Below are 18,807 nucleotides of genomic sequence, written 5' to 3'. Positions count from 1 at the left end.
AGTGAATTGGTGGGTTTTTGTTAATGTGAGCCAAAATCATCACAATTAAAAGAACCAAAGACTTAAACTACTTCAGTCTGTGTGCATTGAATTTATTTAATACACGAGTTTCACAATTTGAGTTGAATTACTGAAATAAATTAACTTTTCCACGACATTCTAGTTTATTGAGATGCACCTGTAGATGTGTGTCTGGTGGGCAAACTTATGGTGGAGCTGTTTCACAACTGCTTCAGTTGTATATTGCACTGATTCCCAACCACATTCCTCGAGCACATCCAACACTGCACATTTTGCATGTCTCAGTTCAAACATACCTGATTCAGGTCATCAGCTCATTAGTAAAAACTTTTAAGACCTGAAATGGGTGTGTCAAAAGGGACATGCAAAATAAACCAGAACCAGGAACGTGGTTCGGAACCACTGCTGTAGAAGACCTGGTTTGTATAGTTGATCTTCAAGAGTTGCATTCAGAAGCTCTGCAGCCATTCCTGTTTGAAGTTTCCCCAGCTTTCATTTCCTTTGTTCAGCAGCGTCAGGTAATAGTGAGTACCCTAGAATTGGTGTCTGTAGGGGGTCTTGCATGTAAGCAAAGGACTAGAATGGGCCGAAAGCATCCCAGCCGGCACCCAGGAGCTGGCAGGAATGATCAGACCAGTGGACGACGGCCAAGTCTGTTGAAAAACAGATTCGCCTCATTAGCCTGGGTGAATGCTCAAATGTAGGCCTTTAGATACAACAAACCATTGAATGTAGAGGGAAAAAGACATTTGCCCACAGTACACGTATACAGACAGGTCATAAAAATAACTAATATATATATAGAAACGGTCCTGTTCACACTCGCAGAGCGTGGATTTCCGTCTGAAATTCTGGATGACAATTAGAATTTCATATTTATCAAAGGTTATACAACATGCGTCAGTGTGTGTTTATTACAGAGTTCCAATGTTATTTCTTACGTTCTACCATATTTCATGCATGGCTGTACGTTTATTGTCATAATAGTCAGCTGGCCTTACATTTGAGGTTTAATCGCTCAGTGAGAGTGTTGACATGTTTGAAAATGTGCACCGATATAAATATGACAAGTTGTCCTTTAATCAAATTGTTTTTGAATGTTATTGTATTTTCAATCAAGGTTAAGAGTGGTCATTGACTTCATGTTGTTACATAGTCCAGCAGCCAATTTTGAGAATGCTGTTATTTCCCTATGGAGATGGAGCTTTCATAAAAGCATGTTGACCTTTTATAGCCACTAGGAGATCTTTATTTTCCATAAACTCCCTGGACGTTTTTACAATTAACTCCAGGCTGTATCTCAGAACAGAAAACATTTTATTCTACGTCTTTAATCTTGACATAATTGTACACTGAAAATCTGTCATCAGAATTAAAACCTTTTCCCTGAATGGCTAAACGTCCACTGGGCATGTGACATGAGAGAATAAAGCATATTTTTGTCACCACCAACATAACAAAATGGTAGGTTAGAAATATAATCACACTCCCTGCCTAAATATGGAAGTTTAGGCATATAGACTCTCCTTTCATTCCTGTTCTCAAGGCATCCTGACTTCTGGAGGAAATCCTTACAACTGATTTTGGGGGACTGAAAAGATTGGAAGGTTAGGGGAGTAATAAAGCATAGAGACCTTTTACAAAATATGGACGCCGTAGGAAATGATACGTACTCTCCAATTGTAGGCTATGTGCCAAATGTTCCCACGATAAAGACGTTTTAGATGCCAAGTTTATGAGCAGGAAATACACAACCACACAGTTACAGAATAATAATGTGATGTTTAATGACGTTCTTGAGGCTTGGTTTTTGACTATAAACCATTTTATTAAGCTTCAAATCTGCTAGAATTTGAAGATTGCCAAAATATTGTATAGGTCATTTGAGATAGTTTTTTTTTCTGTTATGAAGGAAGACTGACAGATTTACGTTGTGATGCAACAGACATAAGTACCGGTCTCATAAAATCATGGCAATTCAGATACAGAAAATGGTTTAAAACTTGAAATAGGTATGGGAAATCTTGGTGTCTGGGGACATTTTAGTCTATCGCCGTTCCTAGATGACATTTGAAAATCTTGATATTTAAATTTCCTCCTTAAAAGCTAAGGTTATTTCACATTTAGATATATTTGACACATTCTTTCAGATATCAAGTTCACATTTTTCCATTCTTATAAGCTATATGTTGGTGTCATCTGCAAATAAATAATCTAAACCATTTACCTTGTTATGTTATTATATTTGAGAGGCCTGAGTCTTGGCACATCATGATTGAATCATCCGGCTATTTGTTATTTCATAGACACTCAATCCTAATCAATTTACAGCACACTTACAACATCAACAGCTGTCCTGGAGCGATCTGAGGATAAGTGCTTTGCTCAAGTTTGAAAAGGGATTGAATGGGGTGCCACTCGCTAGCCCAAATCTTTAACTGCAGCGCTGTGTGTACATAAAGATCCAGTCTGCAGTGCTTGTCATCATATGAAAAGTAGGTCATTCAAGTGTTTCCTTGGAAGTGCAGCAGTGTTTCTAAATCTGCCTCGTCCTTTATTCAAATTATTAGATGGCTCAAAAACATTTTGAATCTCAGGTCAAATTTTAATGAGTTATTTAAAACTGAATAACCTAGTTCGTCTAACTGTAGATTACATTATTCATTACAGTAGGCTATTGATAATTTAAAGCATTTTTATCTATACATTAGTTGGCTTTTTTCCACAGGTTTTAAAAGACACCCAGTGGACCCATTTTGATGAATAAATGAATGTCACTATCGGCCGTCTAAAATCAGTCATCAGACAGCTATTGCAGAGACCAGCGCTGCTCATCTTGAAATCTCTGAAGGGCTCTTTCAAATATTTAAACTAAATCTCATTGAGATTCCAGCAGACATCCAGCGTCGAAGTGTAAAACTGCTTTCATTACAGTCGATTTTTTTCTTTCTGAAGCTTTTATTAGCATCACACTTGGGCTCAGCAATGGTCCTGACATACAGAACAGTAACTAAAGGGGTGAAAGGTGGGAATGATTCTGGAGCAGTGGTTCTCAACCAGGGGCCTTCTGCAAACTTCTAGAGGGCCCCAATAAATCAAAATTAAAATTATTTAAATTTGTGACCCTGGACCACAAAACCAGTCTTAAGTGTCAAATTTTCGAAATTGAGATTTATACAACATCTGAAAGCTGAATAAATAAGCTTTCCATTGATGTATGGTTTGTTAGGATCGGACAATATTTGGCCGAGATACAACTATTTGAAAATCTGGAATCTGAGGGTGCAAAAAGAAATCTAAATATTGAGAAAATCGCCTTTAAAGTTGTCCAAATGAAGTTATTAGCAATGCATATTACTAATCAAAAATTAAGTTTTGATATATTTACGTTAAGAAATTTACTAAATATCTTCATGGAACATGATCTCTACTTAATATCCTAATGATTTTTGGCATAAAAGAAAAATTTATAATTTTGACCCATACCATGTATTTTTGGCTATTGCTACAAATATACCCCAGCGACTTAAGACTGGTTTTGTTGTCCAGGGTCACATTTAGTTACATTAACATAATCCTAGAGAAATAGTTCACCCCAAAATGAAAATTAGCTGAAAATGTACTCACCCTCAGGCCGTCAGATGAGATTGTTTCCTAATTGGAACAGATTTAGAAGAATTAAGCATTATATCACACCTATGGATCCTCTGCAGTGAATAGGTGCCGTCAGAATAAGAATTTAATCTTGCACTTTTTTGTTTTAGTGTTTTTAATCATTGTAATTAAAGTAAGTAAATTTGCTGATATGAATACAGACATGAATTACAGCGTGGTTGGTTTACTACCATTGAGATACTATTAGTTTTTATTTTGCTTAAATATTTATTTAATTTTTACATTTAATTTATTATTTTTACATTTAATAATTCGTTTTGTCATTTGTATTTTTTTTTTTTTTTTAAATGCTGGGTTTAATTTTATTCAAAGGTTTAGCACATAAGGACCAGGGACCATCAGGCTGGATTCACATTTTGTTGAAAAGGAGGCATAATTTACTGTCATCACTTCTGACACAAACTTCTGTAAGATTCACTAAATCTTTCCACATACGTTTCATTAAATGCATTTTTGGTGAATAATTACTTACTAAGTTAAAAAATTAAAACCATTTGCTAAAAGTAATAAATTAGTAATCAGTGAACATCCAGGCAAAAGACATTGTGTAGACTCAGTGTGCGCAATATAAGGCAAGCACACAAATGTACATTAGCCAAAAGTGAGCATATTTTCATATGACTTCATAAAGAGCATAACTCTTTAACAAAATGTGTTTGCCAGAAATCCAGAATGAACCAAACAATGATTCCTCGGCGCATCTTGAGGGACAGGCTAACGATGGATGTCTCCACCCCCACCCCTCCTCCGTCCGCGTCTCTGCGGAGCGTGATTGGATTAAAGTCGGTTACCCTTTCCCCTCTAACCCGGTGATGCTGGCTGTTTCCTGCTTCTTCCTCTATCCAACCGCTGCTGCTGGTGATTTCGTGTTAGTTGGGCGCTGTAGCCACAGCGAGACGCAGAACGAGGACGTCAGTGGCTTTTCACGGCACAAATCCCGAGACAGCCACTGTATTATCCCATCCAAAATCACAGCAATGCGCAGGAAATCTAGGGTATTATTATGTTTCGCTGTGCTTTGGGTTTTAGGCATAGCATATTATTTCTATTCGGGGACAACGCTGAGTCGAAAGGTAGGTTTTTCTGTTCGCTTCATGCTGCATGCTCCTGGATCGGTGCTATAATAAGTTGTTTGTGGTGACTGTGTCGAAATATTTCGTTTGCGGATGAATGAGGAAAAACGGGCACAACGGCGAGAGAACCAGCACGTTTAAATAGCCAAAGTCTGCTGAGTGGACTCACAAAGATAGTGTTATCGCTCCGTGCTGTGATTTCAGTGCGAGACCATCACATAACCGCGTTTGTTTTAACTGGATTCAGAGCCCTCTATGTTGTGTTTGTGTCTAAACGGCACGCTCATTTATTCCGAAGTCGCTTTTAAAAGCTTTGATACGCCGATGTTCTTCGGAGCAAGAGGATCGTTAACTGCTTGTACAAACACGAGCTTTTCGCTTGTGAATGTTACAGGGTAGCGCTAAAGCTACGATTAATACATGAGCTTTTCAGTTTTTCAAATTTGAGGGCTAATATTCAGTCTGGGACTTTTTACTGGTGATAGGGACTATGGTGTTTCTCCGTGACTCGACTAGTGCGTTCACTAAAGATTCGTTCAGAATCTGTCAGCGACGCTTTCTGCAGTTTACGTCGTTACGCCGGTAGGTGGCGACACAATAGAGTATGCTTGTGTGTGTGGTATGAATCGTTGAATCATTCACGGTCAAAAAAGTTATTCAGTTTACGTCTAATCTACTGAATAATGAGATCTGTAGAGTTAGTATTAATGTGTCTGAAGCGGAGTGATATTAAATACAATTAGTTGCGTGAATGTGCAAAATCTCTGGTGTCCGCTGCATCCAGTTATTTTAGCTGCACAATAGCAGTATAGTATAGTTTTACTATTTACTGTACTTTTGGTATTCTTCTGTCTGTCTACTGGTCTAATAAATCATCCCCCGGTTTCACAGACAAGGCTTAAGACAAGTCCTAGACTAAAATGTAAATCTGAGCTGTTTCAACTGAAAGAAACTTGCACTGACCGATCTTAAAACATGTCAGTGCCTTTTTGTCTTAAGATGCACACCAGTAATGCTTTCTTCTAAGGAATGTTTATAAAAATTACTTAAATGTCCTAATTGAACTATGTCCTAATCCTGGTTTATAAGCCCTCTCTATAAAACCGGGCCCATAAATCTCCCCGTTAACTGCAAAGAGCTTATTTCTACATTGAAAATTAAGCATATGTATGTATGTATATATGGGTTGATACAAACAGTGGAAAGTCCCAGTGCATTTGGACTGCATTGCATATCAGCACTGTTTTAACACCACCACATAGAACCATAATCTTCCAAAAAAGACAACAGATTTGCATTTACAGTAACTTTGCTATCTAGAAGCTTTATGTCTGTATCTCATTAATCATCACTTGACAGTAGTGTGTACATATTGCACTCAGTTTTGAGTGAGGGTGGTGTACCGTGGAACCACACTTTTTAGTAACATACCATCTGTCTTGAAGGAAGTTTGCTGAAATTCCTTTGCTCACAGGCAAATATTCAGCTCGTGTACTTCCCTTTTTATTAAATGACGCGTACTGTCTTGAGGTTTTGTTGTGTTTCATGCTTTGTTTCCATAGCTGTCCTTCAGCCGCAGTCAGCCAACTCATTTTCTATTGTGAGTGCATTTGATATTGTGATCAAGGCACAATGAGGTGAATGGACCGCTGCACATTTGGGAATTGCTCCCTTATGGCACTCTGAATGTACATTACTGAATGTAACGCTATTGTTTGTAGTGTAGCATTGATCACAGTTTGTTGTTCACAAGTCGTTATTGTCCTGTACTGCGGTCCGAAACGGGCAATGTTGCATATAGAATAGAAATATACTGGACTTCAAAGACCTTGCTGTTTAGTCTCTCAACTGGTTTATTGCTGCTTTTATCATATAACCTCATAATGTATGAAGACGGCTGTTTGTGGATCCGTTTTTAAAGCTTCATGTAGTGTAGCATAAGCAAGTGGCTGAACAGCTGGTTAGCGCTCCTTCATCTGGCTCAGAGCACTTCATGTTGAATCCTTCTCTACATTGAACGAGGCATCGATGCTGCTGTTTGGTGCAGCTTGTGTTCCTTTATATCCTTAAAATTACTCAATTTTATTGAAGATTTTATATTGACCTGACCTTTGCCTTGTCCTTATGCATTTGTTTCTGCGAGAACTGTGCTAGTTACGCAATAGATTTTAAACAGATGTCAAAGATCATGTCTCAGCGAGGAAATGAGTTTCTGCAACCAGTGAGGGTGGATGACAGCCCCGGGATGGTGGGGTTGCACAGATGCTCATCACGGATTCTAGTACCTCAGTTATGCAAGGGTCAGATTCTGAATATTTTCCCTATCGGATTGTTTTTTGGAGCCCTGGCTGGCCTCGGATGCGGGCGGGATAGGAAAACAGGGGGCTTTTATCTCCACAGAGAAATGCGTTTGATCTGATATCTGCTCCACAACACAATTATTGACATGCTGATTGTTCTGCTCCTGTTGGCAGGATTACAGTGGCGGTGTTGGGATGGGGCCGAACTGCTTTCAGTCACTTGTTCAAATCAAAGCTTGTTAACATCAGGATGAACCAAAGTGCATGACAGATTCGGTCCGCTCTCACAAAACTGTGTGTCTTCCTTTTTTCTTTGATTCTCCCTTTGATACTGAAGGAAAATAAGCCATTTGGGCCTGATGAGCGTCATACAGATGAATTTGTAGCGAGAAATAAAAGCGAAGAATAAAGCTGATCTATATAGCGGGGTTTCCATCCAAAGTTGTGAATTTAACTTGTGTGCAAAATTGGAATAATGCATAAAACATTTGCGAACAAGCACCGTTTCCATCCAACAAGTCAAAGAGAACAAAATCGTCACTTCCTGATAAACTGGCACTATAAATGACAAAAAAAAAAAAAAAGTAGGTGAAATATATAATATCATATATAATAAATTACTTGCGCCTCAGAGCGAGCAGATGAAACTAAATAAATGCATTCATTGCTTTCGGAGGTGGATGCCTGCTGTTAGTGAATGTAGTCGTGTAAGACAGTTCTGGGAGGCAATTATACAAAAATACTTTAGCGACAAACTTTGCTCTGACATTCCAGAACATTTCAGATGCTGTGGAACGACATCGGTTCACTGGTTAGTCAGGTTTTGCTGTCCCATAGCGCAAAGTCACATGACTTTTTTGATGCGCATTGAGGAATTTATTTTGCAAATGCGTTATTTGCATTAACCCTTTTTTGCACAAGTCAAAACCACCTCAAGCAAGCTTAAAAATTATTTTGCGATTTTTGTTCGAAATTTGGCATTTCCATCACTGATGTGATTCTTCAAAAAGCGCATTAAAACAGGGTGTTGGAAACATAGCTAATGATATCACACTAACAATTTAGCAGAACTATACACAGAGTGTAATAATGAAGATGGAGAATCTGGGCATTGGCATTTTCAGCATTGTCAAAATAAAGTCCTGCTTTTGGGCTTTGGTGATTGTTCAATTGACTAGTACTTTAGAGGAAGACGGAAGACCAACATTAGAAATAGCAAATGCCAAAGAGGCTAAATGTAGTGTTTTGGTATCCCTGTCAGTTTTGTGGGGAAGAACGTCCTGGACGTTGATGTATGAGGTTACGTTTTACTCACCAAAAGGTGAATTGGGTTTTAAATTTGAAGGGCAGTATTTGAAGGCTTCTATCTCTTCCCTGAGATGCTGTCTGCAAAATCTCTATAGCCTTGAAAATATGATGCTTTTGTAGCTCTTTGCCATGGGATTTTTTTCTTCCTCTTATCTACCAGCTGAGCTTCAAAAGACCTCAATATTTTTTGGCTTCTTTTAAGTTGGCGACCGGATTTCACGAGATTATGTTTTGTCCTCTTGTTGATTCAGAATCGGCAGAGTTTAATTCCTGAGATTGAATCAGTGGCTTATGTTTTAAACAGAGCCATGAGTTGCGGACTGACTGTGTAAGAGTGCTTCCTAATGTTTTCACCTTTGATATGAGCAGACAAATCGTATACGAGGCACGTTGCTTTTTTATGACCTGACCTTTGACAGGAACATGGTTCTATGTATCCATAAAGGGTTTAAAAGACACTTCCCCTGAAAAGAGACTCCCCTCTCTTGTGCTGTAACATTGGATACAATGGATAACTGAGGGACCTCAGTGGTCAGAGGTCATCGGTTAAGGTTTATGATCATGGAATTCCTCTTTCTCAGTTCACTCTGTTTTTACCAGATGGAGACAAGGGCTTTGGCTGGAATGGATGAGACTTTAGTCATGGGGGGAAAAAAAAAAAGTTTTGTCCTTGTGTCATTAGCAGGGCCAATTATATCTTTTGAGATGGGTTTAAGATGAGAAATCTGTAGTTTATGCAGAAACTAGGAGTTATGTGTTTGTTTCTAGTCTTGAATCTGGCTCAACATATTATCCAATTACAATTAACAAGGTATTAGGGATGCACAATATAGAGTGCTGTTGGAATAAGTCCCAAAACCTGGAAATGAGTTAGCGTTGTACTGCTTCTGTCGTCCCAAATTTGGTCTAGTTTTAAAAAAGAAAATTTACGTTTATTTGGATAAATGCCTAAAATAAGGTCTGTGGTTAATACAAGCTCGGTATATTTTCATGTTTAATCTACAACATAAAATGTAATACAGATCAGAATCTTAGTTAAGGTTATTCAACGTTAAATCATGCGACTGTGGACTAGTTTAGTTCATATGCTAACTTTAGCCTTTTTACTTCTGGCAATTGTTTTTCAGCTTCAAAATGAATATCCATTTTTCATATTTTTTATTAACATATTGTGATATCCAATTCACAATTATTGCTGCTTTTAATGTTTAAAACTTTTTAAAAATGTTTTTATTTATTTTTATTTTAAAACCCTAAGATACTCGCTAGGAATTATATTACATTGAAGTCCTGCATTTTAGGCCAAATGTGATATTTTACTCTGAAAAATGACTGCATTACAAAAGACATGAAGCGTGGTTTTTTTCCACAGTTGTTGAAGTTATAACTCTTGACATGCAGTGATTACCTTTGAAGAATTGTCTTGTCCAAAGATTCAACATTTTTACTGATGTCTCTGGCACCAGAGATTAATTTTCTGTAATATTTGGTAAGATAAAGGTCTCTGTGGGGATTTGCAGAAATCCTTTTCAATTCTCCCACAACTGCCTGTTCAGTTAGGGAGTGAGATATGAAAAAATTAATATATCCCTGCTTACCACTTCAGTCTGTAACCACATCGTCAGAGACAATTTCTATAATCTCTCTCCTTAGAACAGTTTTTTTTATCCATTCATGCTTGATTCTAGCCTTGTAAACTAAAGCTACTCTGCATGCTCTCATTAAACGGCATACCCTGGTTGTTTTTACATTATGACTGAGTCTGTTTGAGTGAACAGTGGAAGAGGAAGGACTATTTGGGTTCTTGTTCAGACTCACCCAAAGGCTTGTCAGCACATTGGCTGTGAGCCAGGAGGCAATGACAGGAGGAAGTGAAACGTGACTGGCAAAATCCATAAAAAGATAGGATGAAATATGCACTAGCATAAGAAAATGAAGATTAAAAACCTGCATCTTTGGACACCTTGACTACCAAGGGGTCTGTAAATATTACATGTAGAGGTGAAGAACGGCAAGCCTGTTTACCCAGAGGGCCAATGTCTTGGGAAATGTATCTCCAGCTGAATGTGTGATTAGAGAAAATCGATTATCCTCTGCAGAGTAGTCATCTTTCTGTGTTTTTCACATTTAGTTTAGTCATCAGTCTCTCGTGTCCCTGTGAAATATGTATGAGCCACTGCGAGATGTATATGAGTGCAATGCAAATGAGAAGAAATGAGCTTTTGATGTTAAGGGTCATTCATTCTTCAACAGGGTTTAGATACTGGATATTCCCCTTGTGGCAACTCAGTGATGTTATCTTTTATGATTAACGCAGTCAGCTGCCTTATATTGTTCCATAGAGGCTTGGATGCCATAAAAAGAGAGTGTTTTCACTGGTTATAGGAGTCTTTGCAGGAAACATAAATTTCTTTTTTTTTTTTAAGTAACCACACTGTTCAGTGTTATATTGCCAGCAGAACTGTATTTCATTTGACCATTGTACTTGCGTCACTCAAGGTAAAACTAGCAGATAAAACATTGAAAAAGCATTTTTAGACTATAAAGGCATTTATTTATTTTTTTTATTCCACTTATTTTGTTTGCAATACAAATGCATTGTGTGAATTGAAAGATACACACTTTCCCTTTTATATTCATGTGTGTTTTAACTTAAAATCTGATTTGATGTGCCTGAAAATCTGATCCAGCACATTAAACATCAACTACCACTTTACATAAATGATTGCCCTTCATCTTTTTGCTTTTAGTACTGTGGCAAACTAAACCATTCTTGTGTCGTGATAACACATCTCTCTGTTTTATTACTCTTCTGCTTCATCATGTCCAAGACAAAACAAAAACTGAATGCTTGTTGATAAGCGCTTACTGGCTCATGGTTTTCGAGATATCTGTTGTGAAAGCAGTTTGGACTTGTTTTTAAGCTTGGTTTCCCACCAGACAATCTTAGTATGGAGAGTATGGAGCCTATAAAGGCAATATCTGTATTCTCTGAAGGCATACGTAACTCATGATTTTCTTACGTTAGCACGGAGTTCAGCCTTAGGTCAAAAAAACGTTTATTTATTTTTTTACTTCTCTGAGGATGTTTGTCCTGTGGTGCTTGCTGGTTCGTGCTGGGTAAATTTTTAAAAGATCTTTACAGTGACAGTCTACCTTGAAGATCTATTTAAAGATCAAGATATACTTGATGGTGGCTATTTAGAAGATTTTGCCACAAGAGCAACATAATCCCCCTCCATCCTTTGAAATAGAGATGAATATCAAATGCAGTCAAGTGTGTCTCATTGTTCCCAGTGTTCAAGCCTAAAGCAGCTCTCTCACAGTTAGAGTGTGAGGACTTCAAACAACCCATGAAAAATGAACAAAAAGATAATTATTCTATTTAATATCACAGAAAAGATTCCTTATTTCATTGCCTGTTCTCTCAGTGGTGCTGTGATGGTTAATGACGTGTTATTCAGTGCCATCGTTAAGGATTCACAATATATCTGCACTATATGGGTTGTGAAATTTTCATTTTAACGTCATTTAATTTATTCATTTTGGTTGATATTGGATATTTATTGGCCAGTTTTTTTTTTTTTTTTTTTTTTTTTTCTGCTTTAATATTTAAATAATCTAGCACTTAATTAAAGGGATAGCAGTCAATTTCTAATGATGTGTTTTTTAATTAAAAAGTTACAAAGTGAACACCCAACTTTTGATATTTGGAAATGTGTAAATTCTATATTAAACTGTACTCTGTAATACCCAAATAACCGTTAAGTTCAGTTTTCATATATTATAGTGGGGACTTAATTTTTCTCTAGTTGTTCTATAGAAGATTTAGGAATACAATAAATATTTACTATTTATCCTTTAAATGGTCCATTGTCTTGAGATGCCTAATTTTACTTGTAGAATGCTAAGCATTCATTATAGTTTTTAGTGTTTTAATTTTCTGTTTTAACAAGGTAGTAGGGTAAACGTACCCATTAAGCACACTTCCGTTTTTGAGATCAGATTATAAAAAGAAAAAAAGATTTATTATTCTACTTGATGTCTTAACCTATTGATATGTTTGTTACTATATACCTCCTATAATTTCAAGTCAATCAGATCATTGCACACTGAGATATGAGTCTTCATATGTTCACACTGTCTGGCGGCCATTTTGAAAGCTGTCTAAAAACTTTCACCAAAAGAGGAGCCTCTTAAATGTGTGTTTTTTTTAGATGTTTAAGCCTTTATTCTGGGTAAGTTTCACTACTTATTGTAAAATTAAGAGATTAATGTTCAGACTTTTGCATATTATAACCTGGAACTTGGATGTGGGAAATAATTACATTAGATCCAAAAGATAGTTTTAGCAACATTGCGCAGATGCTACAGAACACATTTAGCTGACTAGCTGTATAAGATTGTGTGCTACGCTAACATATTACTTCACAGGCATTACTGGCTTGTACTTTTACATCCACAATATTATAAATTGACAGTTTATTGCTGGTCTGTCGTTTTACAGTGCTGTCATTTTTAAAGATTTCATATTATTTTAAGGTGTAAACGTAAAGTATGTAAATACTTCATAAACAGACTTTAAATATTAAATGATGGTTGTCACTTTAAGTTAATTGATTTTCTATGGATTCTGTCGACTCAAATCTGCAGACTGGCTCTGATCTTTGGCAACTAGCATCAGCTTCTCCAGACTGTAAATCTGTGGAAAATCATGTAGTGTATTCCAGCCATAAGAGACTATAGATAAGTTGACTAGTTTCTGTGTTCATCCCCATGAATTAGACGTTTTATTTGATTTTTCAATGTTACTTAGCTGAACGTGGACTAGTATAGATGTTGCAGTGCGCTTAGATGACACTTCATTATGAATACATAACTGATCAAACTGAATGCCTTGTTGCTTGATATTTTTTATTTTTTTTTGTAATTGAAAATATATTTTTACAATTATTCTTTAAAATTTTTCCTTTAAAATAAACAAGAATTAATAAAACATGATGTGAGCTTAATGGGAACAGGGGTGTGCTTAAAGGGTACAAAAATGTACCCATTAAGCACAGCCAGACTTTTTTTAATTTTAATGATGTATATCTTAATTGAAATGCTTTTGTCATTTTAAAATAAAATTTAAATATTTTTGTGTGTGAGATTAATATTGTATTTTAACATAGCTTTTTGTATTGAAACCAATATCTTGTGCACTAAAAAATGTCTTAATAGGTACGTTTACCCTATAGAGTTATGCTATTGTATATTTGTAGTCATTTTGAATGGTAATCCTGTATAGTACAACTGATTTTTTTTTTTTTTTTTTCTTACCGTCACTGTTCATGGAAACCAGTAACACATCCCGGGAATGAACATCCGCTTCGCGTCTACAGCAGACACATCTGCTCTGTCGGCTTGTGTTTGAAATATCATGGCATGTTTCCCACATAGATTAAACAAAGATCGTCTATGAGTGCTGAGCAGTCAGAGTTGTTTAGACGATATGTAAGGGCCTGGTTCTTCACATATCGAGACGTATACACTGATGGGAAAACACTGTGAATATTGCCAGAGGGCATGAACGTGTTGAAGATGAGGATTTCTTAGCCAAGTGCTTTCAGGCTGTTTGCCGCCTCGCAATCTCAGAGAGACCAACAGACCAATCAAATTACAGCCATATAATTTTAATGAGCTCAGGTTTTTGAATAGCCTCCAGTGATGTATCATCATATCAGCATAAGACTTTACAATGCTGCTGATTAAAAGCTATGTTCATGCCATGGGAAGCTGCATACACCCCTTGCACTCAACGTACTTGGCTATCGAACCCTAAAGTATATTTATTTCCCATCACAAAAAGTGATACTTTCATTGGGACTTAAAGTTCACCCCAATAAAAAAAAACTCGCCCTCAGGCCATCCAAGATGTAGATGAGTTTGTTTCTTCATCGGAACACATTTTGAGAAATTTAGTTAGCATTGCTTGCTCACCAATAGACCCTCTGCAGTGAATGGGTGCCATCAAAATGAGAGCTCAAACAGCTGATAAAATCGCAATAATCCACAAGTAATTCACACGACTCCAATCATTAGGTAACGTCTTGTGAAGTTAAAGTTGGGTGTTTTTAAGAGAAACCTTAATCAAGACGTTTTTAGCTTCAAACCGCCGTTTCCAGCTGAAATGAGAGTCCTCTGTCGTCTATCCATAAAATTGTTTCCAGATTTTTAACTATTCTTTTGAGATCTTTTACTGATCTAGTAGGCATTTTCCCTAAAAACTGCTGGTGGGAAAACTACATCAGTACAATGCTAAGTGTGACTGGTGAGCTGGTAGATTATTCTCACCAGTTGTTTAGTCTGTTTAACACTTGTAACTGCCAGCTGATGTTCACTTTACTTGCTCCACAGCTTCAGTTTGGCCTACAAGGCATATAGAAGAGCACCAGAGTCACCAGAAACAAGATAGAGGCACAGGAAGTCACCATCCATTCTGACTGACAGAAATCGACTGCAGCGGTGGTCTCGAGTCACTGAAGCCCAGCTAAATTTGTCAGCTTGTACATGGCTTTTGTAGCCTGATTGAAAGTGTTTATTCAAAATGGCTTTCCATTTTTCAGGGCGATCATGTGCCTGCTCAGACACACTGTAAAGTTGTGGTGCTTGAACTAAATTGCCTTTATTGATGCCACAATGGATAATTTAACCCATACCATTTAGTCTAAAATTTTTCTGCACCACATTTCAAACTAAATCGCGAATGCAACAGTGTAATCATTCTTGTGGCTTTGTAAAGCTCAGAAGCATCAATTACATGCTAATTAACATGCAGTGGAGGGCAGACGGTGCTCAGAAACTGCTGACTGCGGTCCCTTGTCTTTCAGCCTAATGTTACCTTTCATGCATATGCAACCACAGACTCCTCAGAGAATTTTACCCCTGTCATTTCAAAGACTGAAGATAAAAAGCTTTTTTTTTTCTCTTATAAATTCTGTAGACTCTCAAGGGTAATTTAATTATTGTAATTATTTCATTTTAACCATGAAAGGCCTTTAAGTGCATTTAAATGCAGTTGGAATTCAGTCATACTAAATGCTGGAATAAACAACACTACTTTTAAAATCTGTAGACTAAGGCAACTTTGTTAATGGTTACAGAGAAAAACTATGCAATAAATTATGCAATTATGCAGAGGAATTATGCAATAAATGACACCAGACTTTCAAGTCTTAAACACTACGGTCCAACTGAAGTCATATTAGTCAGTCGCATTGTATCAGTCTCTGTTACCGAATGTGCCTACTTCCCTAATATATAGTTTTCCAAAAACAGCATGTGAAATGAGAAGATTGACTGAATTTGTAAAACAGTAGGTGAAAAGTACCCAGAAATTATGTTGTTCCACACTGTAAAGAAAATTCCGTAAAATTTATGGTAAAAAAAAACGGCAGCTGTGGTTGCCAGAATTCTACCGTTAAAAAATACGGCAGCAACATTTTAAGTTTTACAGTTTTAACTTAAATTTAGTGTTGAACAATACCATAATTTCATTAACTGATATAATGTTAATATACCAACCTATTGAAGTACTGAAATCTGTTTTGTACCTTTGTAATGCACTGATAACCACCAAATGCAGATGGTGATGAGAAAGTCACATGATGAACCAAAGCCCATCACAAGCAGCTTTTAAATAACACACACAGGTGTACAGTGTCATTCACACAAACACTAAACACCATCATGGTGAGACTCATCAAAAATGAAATGTGCAATAAACATTAATTTAACAACATTATATGTAACATACAACGCTAATAAATGTAACTGATGAGGAAAAAACTAAGAAACAACAGTTTTTTCAAAGAATATGAAATGCAACGCAGGGAACTCTGGGAATGTCAATTTACAGTTTTTCCCTGTAAATTGTACATTCTTTTTCACTTCCAAAAACGGTATTTCCCCATAAAATTGTCTGAAATGTCTATTGCAGTTTTTCACCGTATATATTAGGGGAACTTACTGTTAACCATTTAACAGGTTTTTTACTGTAGCATTTTCACTTTTTTTTACCATTAAAATCACGGTCATTTTTTACAGTGCAAGCTTGTATGACCTACTTCTGCAGGACATAAAACAAGATATTTTGAAGGATGTCTGTGATTTCATACTGGTTTGGAATGACATGAGTGTAAATGACGACAGAATTAAAATTTTTAGGTGAACTGTCTCTTTAAAGGTGTGATGTAACAGAAGTGGTTGATTGAATGGAGGCAGATCTGAATGTGCGCTTGAAGTCGGTTGCAAGAGTGTGGTGGGGTTTTTGAGGAAGTCTTTCAGCAGAAGATTGAGTTATGTCAAAAAATAGTTACAAAGTAAAAGACACATGTATGGATATTTTGTTCATTAATAACATGCATTTATAAAACATAAGGCGAATGACCATTTCATGCTGACTTGAAGACTGTAGCTTTATTTTAACTGAAAACATGCCCTGTGTGTCTTTTCACTAATAAATCTTCTTCCACACATCTTTTGACCTTGTAAATTAGACTGACTTGGTTAGACCTGTTTCCATGTCTGATTTAAATGAGCAGGCTCTCATTTGGATATCTTGTTCGGGGCCGCGCCAGCTTTGCTTTTAGGGAGGTGTTGCATCCGGCAGAGGTTCACTGCTTATCTAATTATTTGCAGGCACATCCTGAGCCTCTGCCAGGTCTGTGGCTTCCATGAGTGCTCCTCATGCATCTTCATTACCATTACAGACCAACCAATAAACCACTTGGCTTGGTCTTGCTGGCCTCTAGCTGTTTTTTTACCATAACAGTGCCTGAGGGCTCTGATTGTCCCTCATACCTGTCCCGTTTAGCTAATTTACATACATTTTAATGAAAGGTGAACATCTGTGCCGTGAGTCATCCCACCTGGTCCAGATCAGTGAAGGACACAAGCTGAGACAAAGGGAAAAAAAGTGGTTCATGCTTTTGAATTTAAAAGCATTGATGTGGAGGTTTGCTTGCTGTGTTCAAAATGATTTGCAAGTTAAGGTCAATCAGTGGCATTTGTTGTATAATGTTAAATTACTAAAAAATTTTTTAATTGTTTCTCTTATTCAAAAAGAAAAGGCAATTACACTAAAGCACTTTAAATGGAAGTAAACAGCAGCAGTATCTAGGTTTAGGCTAAATTGTGATGCTTTTTAATTATTTATTTTTTTATGGCTTTCTATATGAATCAATGCATATTTCTAATTATTTTTTTAAATGATCTAGCTCTAAAATATTTTGTTTTACTCTTTGTAAGTGCAACCTAAACTGAATGTTTGGGAACCAATCATCTGATGTAAACGATCACTGATCTGTGAGTGTTGGCAGTGCAAAAACAGAGGCATGTTGGTGTCAGTAAAGGTGTACCAAGCCTTTATTTCTGCATGTTTTTCATTGTTGGACAACAAAGACGACAAGTTTGTTTTTCTGCTGATTCAAGACGAACCACCAATTCATCAGGTTGCTTCACCCTTCTTGGTAACCTGGGAAAGCTGTGCCATTGTTACTGGGTTTACAGGCTTTACCAGTAGTGCTGCGCGATTATACCGGTTTAAGTGGTAAACTGATTTGAATTACACACACGGTATGAATTCTAAAAATACAGGCACACCAGTACACGTGGCTAAGCAACGTAGACAGCATGATGAATTGAGAGGAGATTCCTGTTAACTAAGAAAATAACACAACTAATTCTTTAACTGGTCAAAGCCAGAGACGCTAAAGACGAATACAAAGAGCAGAAAATACTGTAGCAGGCATGATGCACGAAATAGTAGAAGAAAATCTTTAAATACTGATTTGGGGTGGGTTGGGGGTTTATATGAATGTATCTTTGTGGGAAACTGACTGTCTTAAATTTTAGATGATATTTTCTTTTTATCTTGCCTCCATATAATGCATGTTAATGTAATTCTTAACAGCTGCTTTTTTTACAGCAGTAACCAAGGAAACGCTGTATAGCTGCTGTTCCATAAGTGCCACCTGCTGTCAGAGAGTGAATCTGCATTTTTATTTTTTTCTGTTTTGTGCAGAAAGGTTTTATTTAGCATAATTTCTCAAAGCTAAGGTCAGACCATTCTGTTTTTGCTTTAAATATTGAAATTATACAAAAACTGCTCATACTATAATGTAGCATGTTTGTTTGGATCGTGATTTAAAACGCAGTGGTTCTGGAACGGTTTTATGCAAATCTGATTCATATAAAGGCACAGTCAGGGACAAACCATGAAACTGCCAGAATCCTTAAAAACAGTCCTCATGACAATTAAATTGCAAGTAGTTTTATACAAGACAAGGTTATGGAAACAACTCAGTTGTTATAATGTTTAAGTTATATGAATGTTCTATACTTGTAGTGGCCATAAACAGTGTGTCTTTTGATTTGTTGACTAGCTT

The 18,807-nt window shown here is 36.7% G+C and overlaps 1 protein-coding gene across 2 annotated transcripts in view; it reads left to right on the top strand.

Moving 5' to 3' along the window:
* Window positions 1-4,509: 4,509 nt before the first annotated feature.
* The window catches only part of galnt2 (UDP-N-acetyl-alpha-D-galactosamine:polypeptide N-acetylgalactosaminyltransferase 2), a 74,671-nt gene continuing 60,373 nt past the window's right edge, over window positions 4,510-18,807 (top strand). For both annotated transcript variants that reach the window (XM_058795852.1, XM_058795851.1), the window contains exon 1: window positions 4,510-4,769. In XM_058795852.1, the coding sequence (XP_058651835.1) occupies window positions 4,674-4,769 (96 nt within the window). In that variant the 5' untranslated portion in view covers window positions 4,510-4,673. The remainder of the gene's footprint in view (window positions 4,770-18,807) is intronic.

Source organism: Onychostoma macrolepis, chromosome 13 (genome assembly GCF_012432095.1).
Source record: "Onychostoma macrolepis isolate SWU-2019 chromosome 13, ASM1243209v1, whole genome shotgun sequence".
Classification (NCBI taxonomy): Eukaryota; Metazoa; Chordata; class Actinopteri; order Cypriniformes; family Cyprinidae; genus Onychostoma; species Onychostoma macrolepis.
Note: the sequence above shows the minus strand (reverse complement) of the source record. Positions and strands in the feature narration are given on the sequence as shown.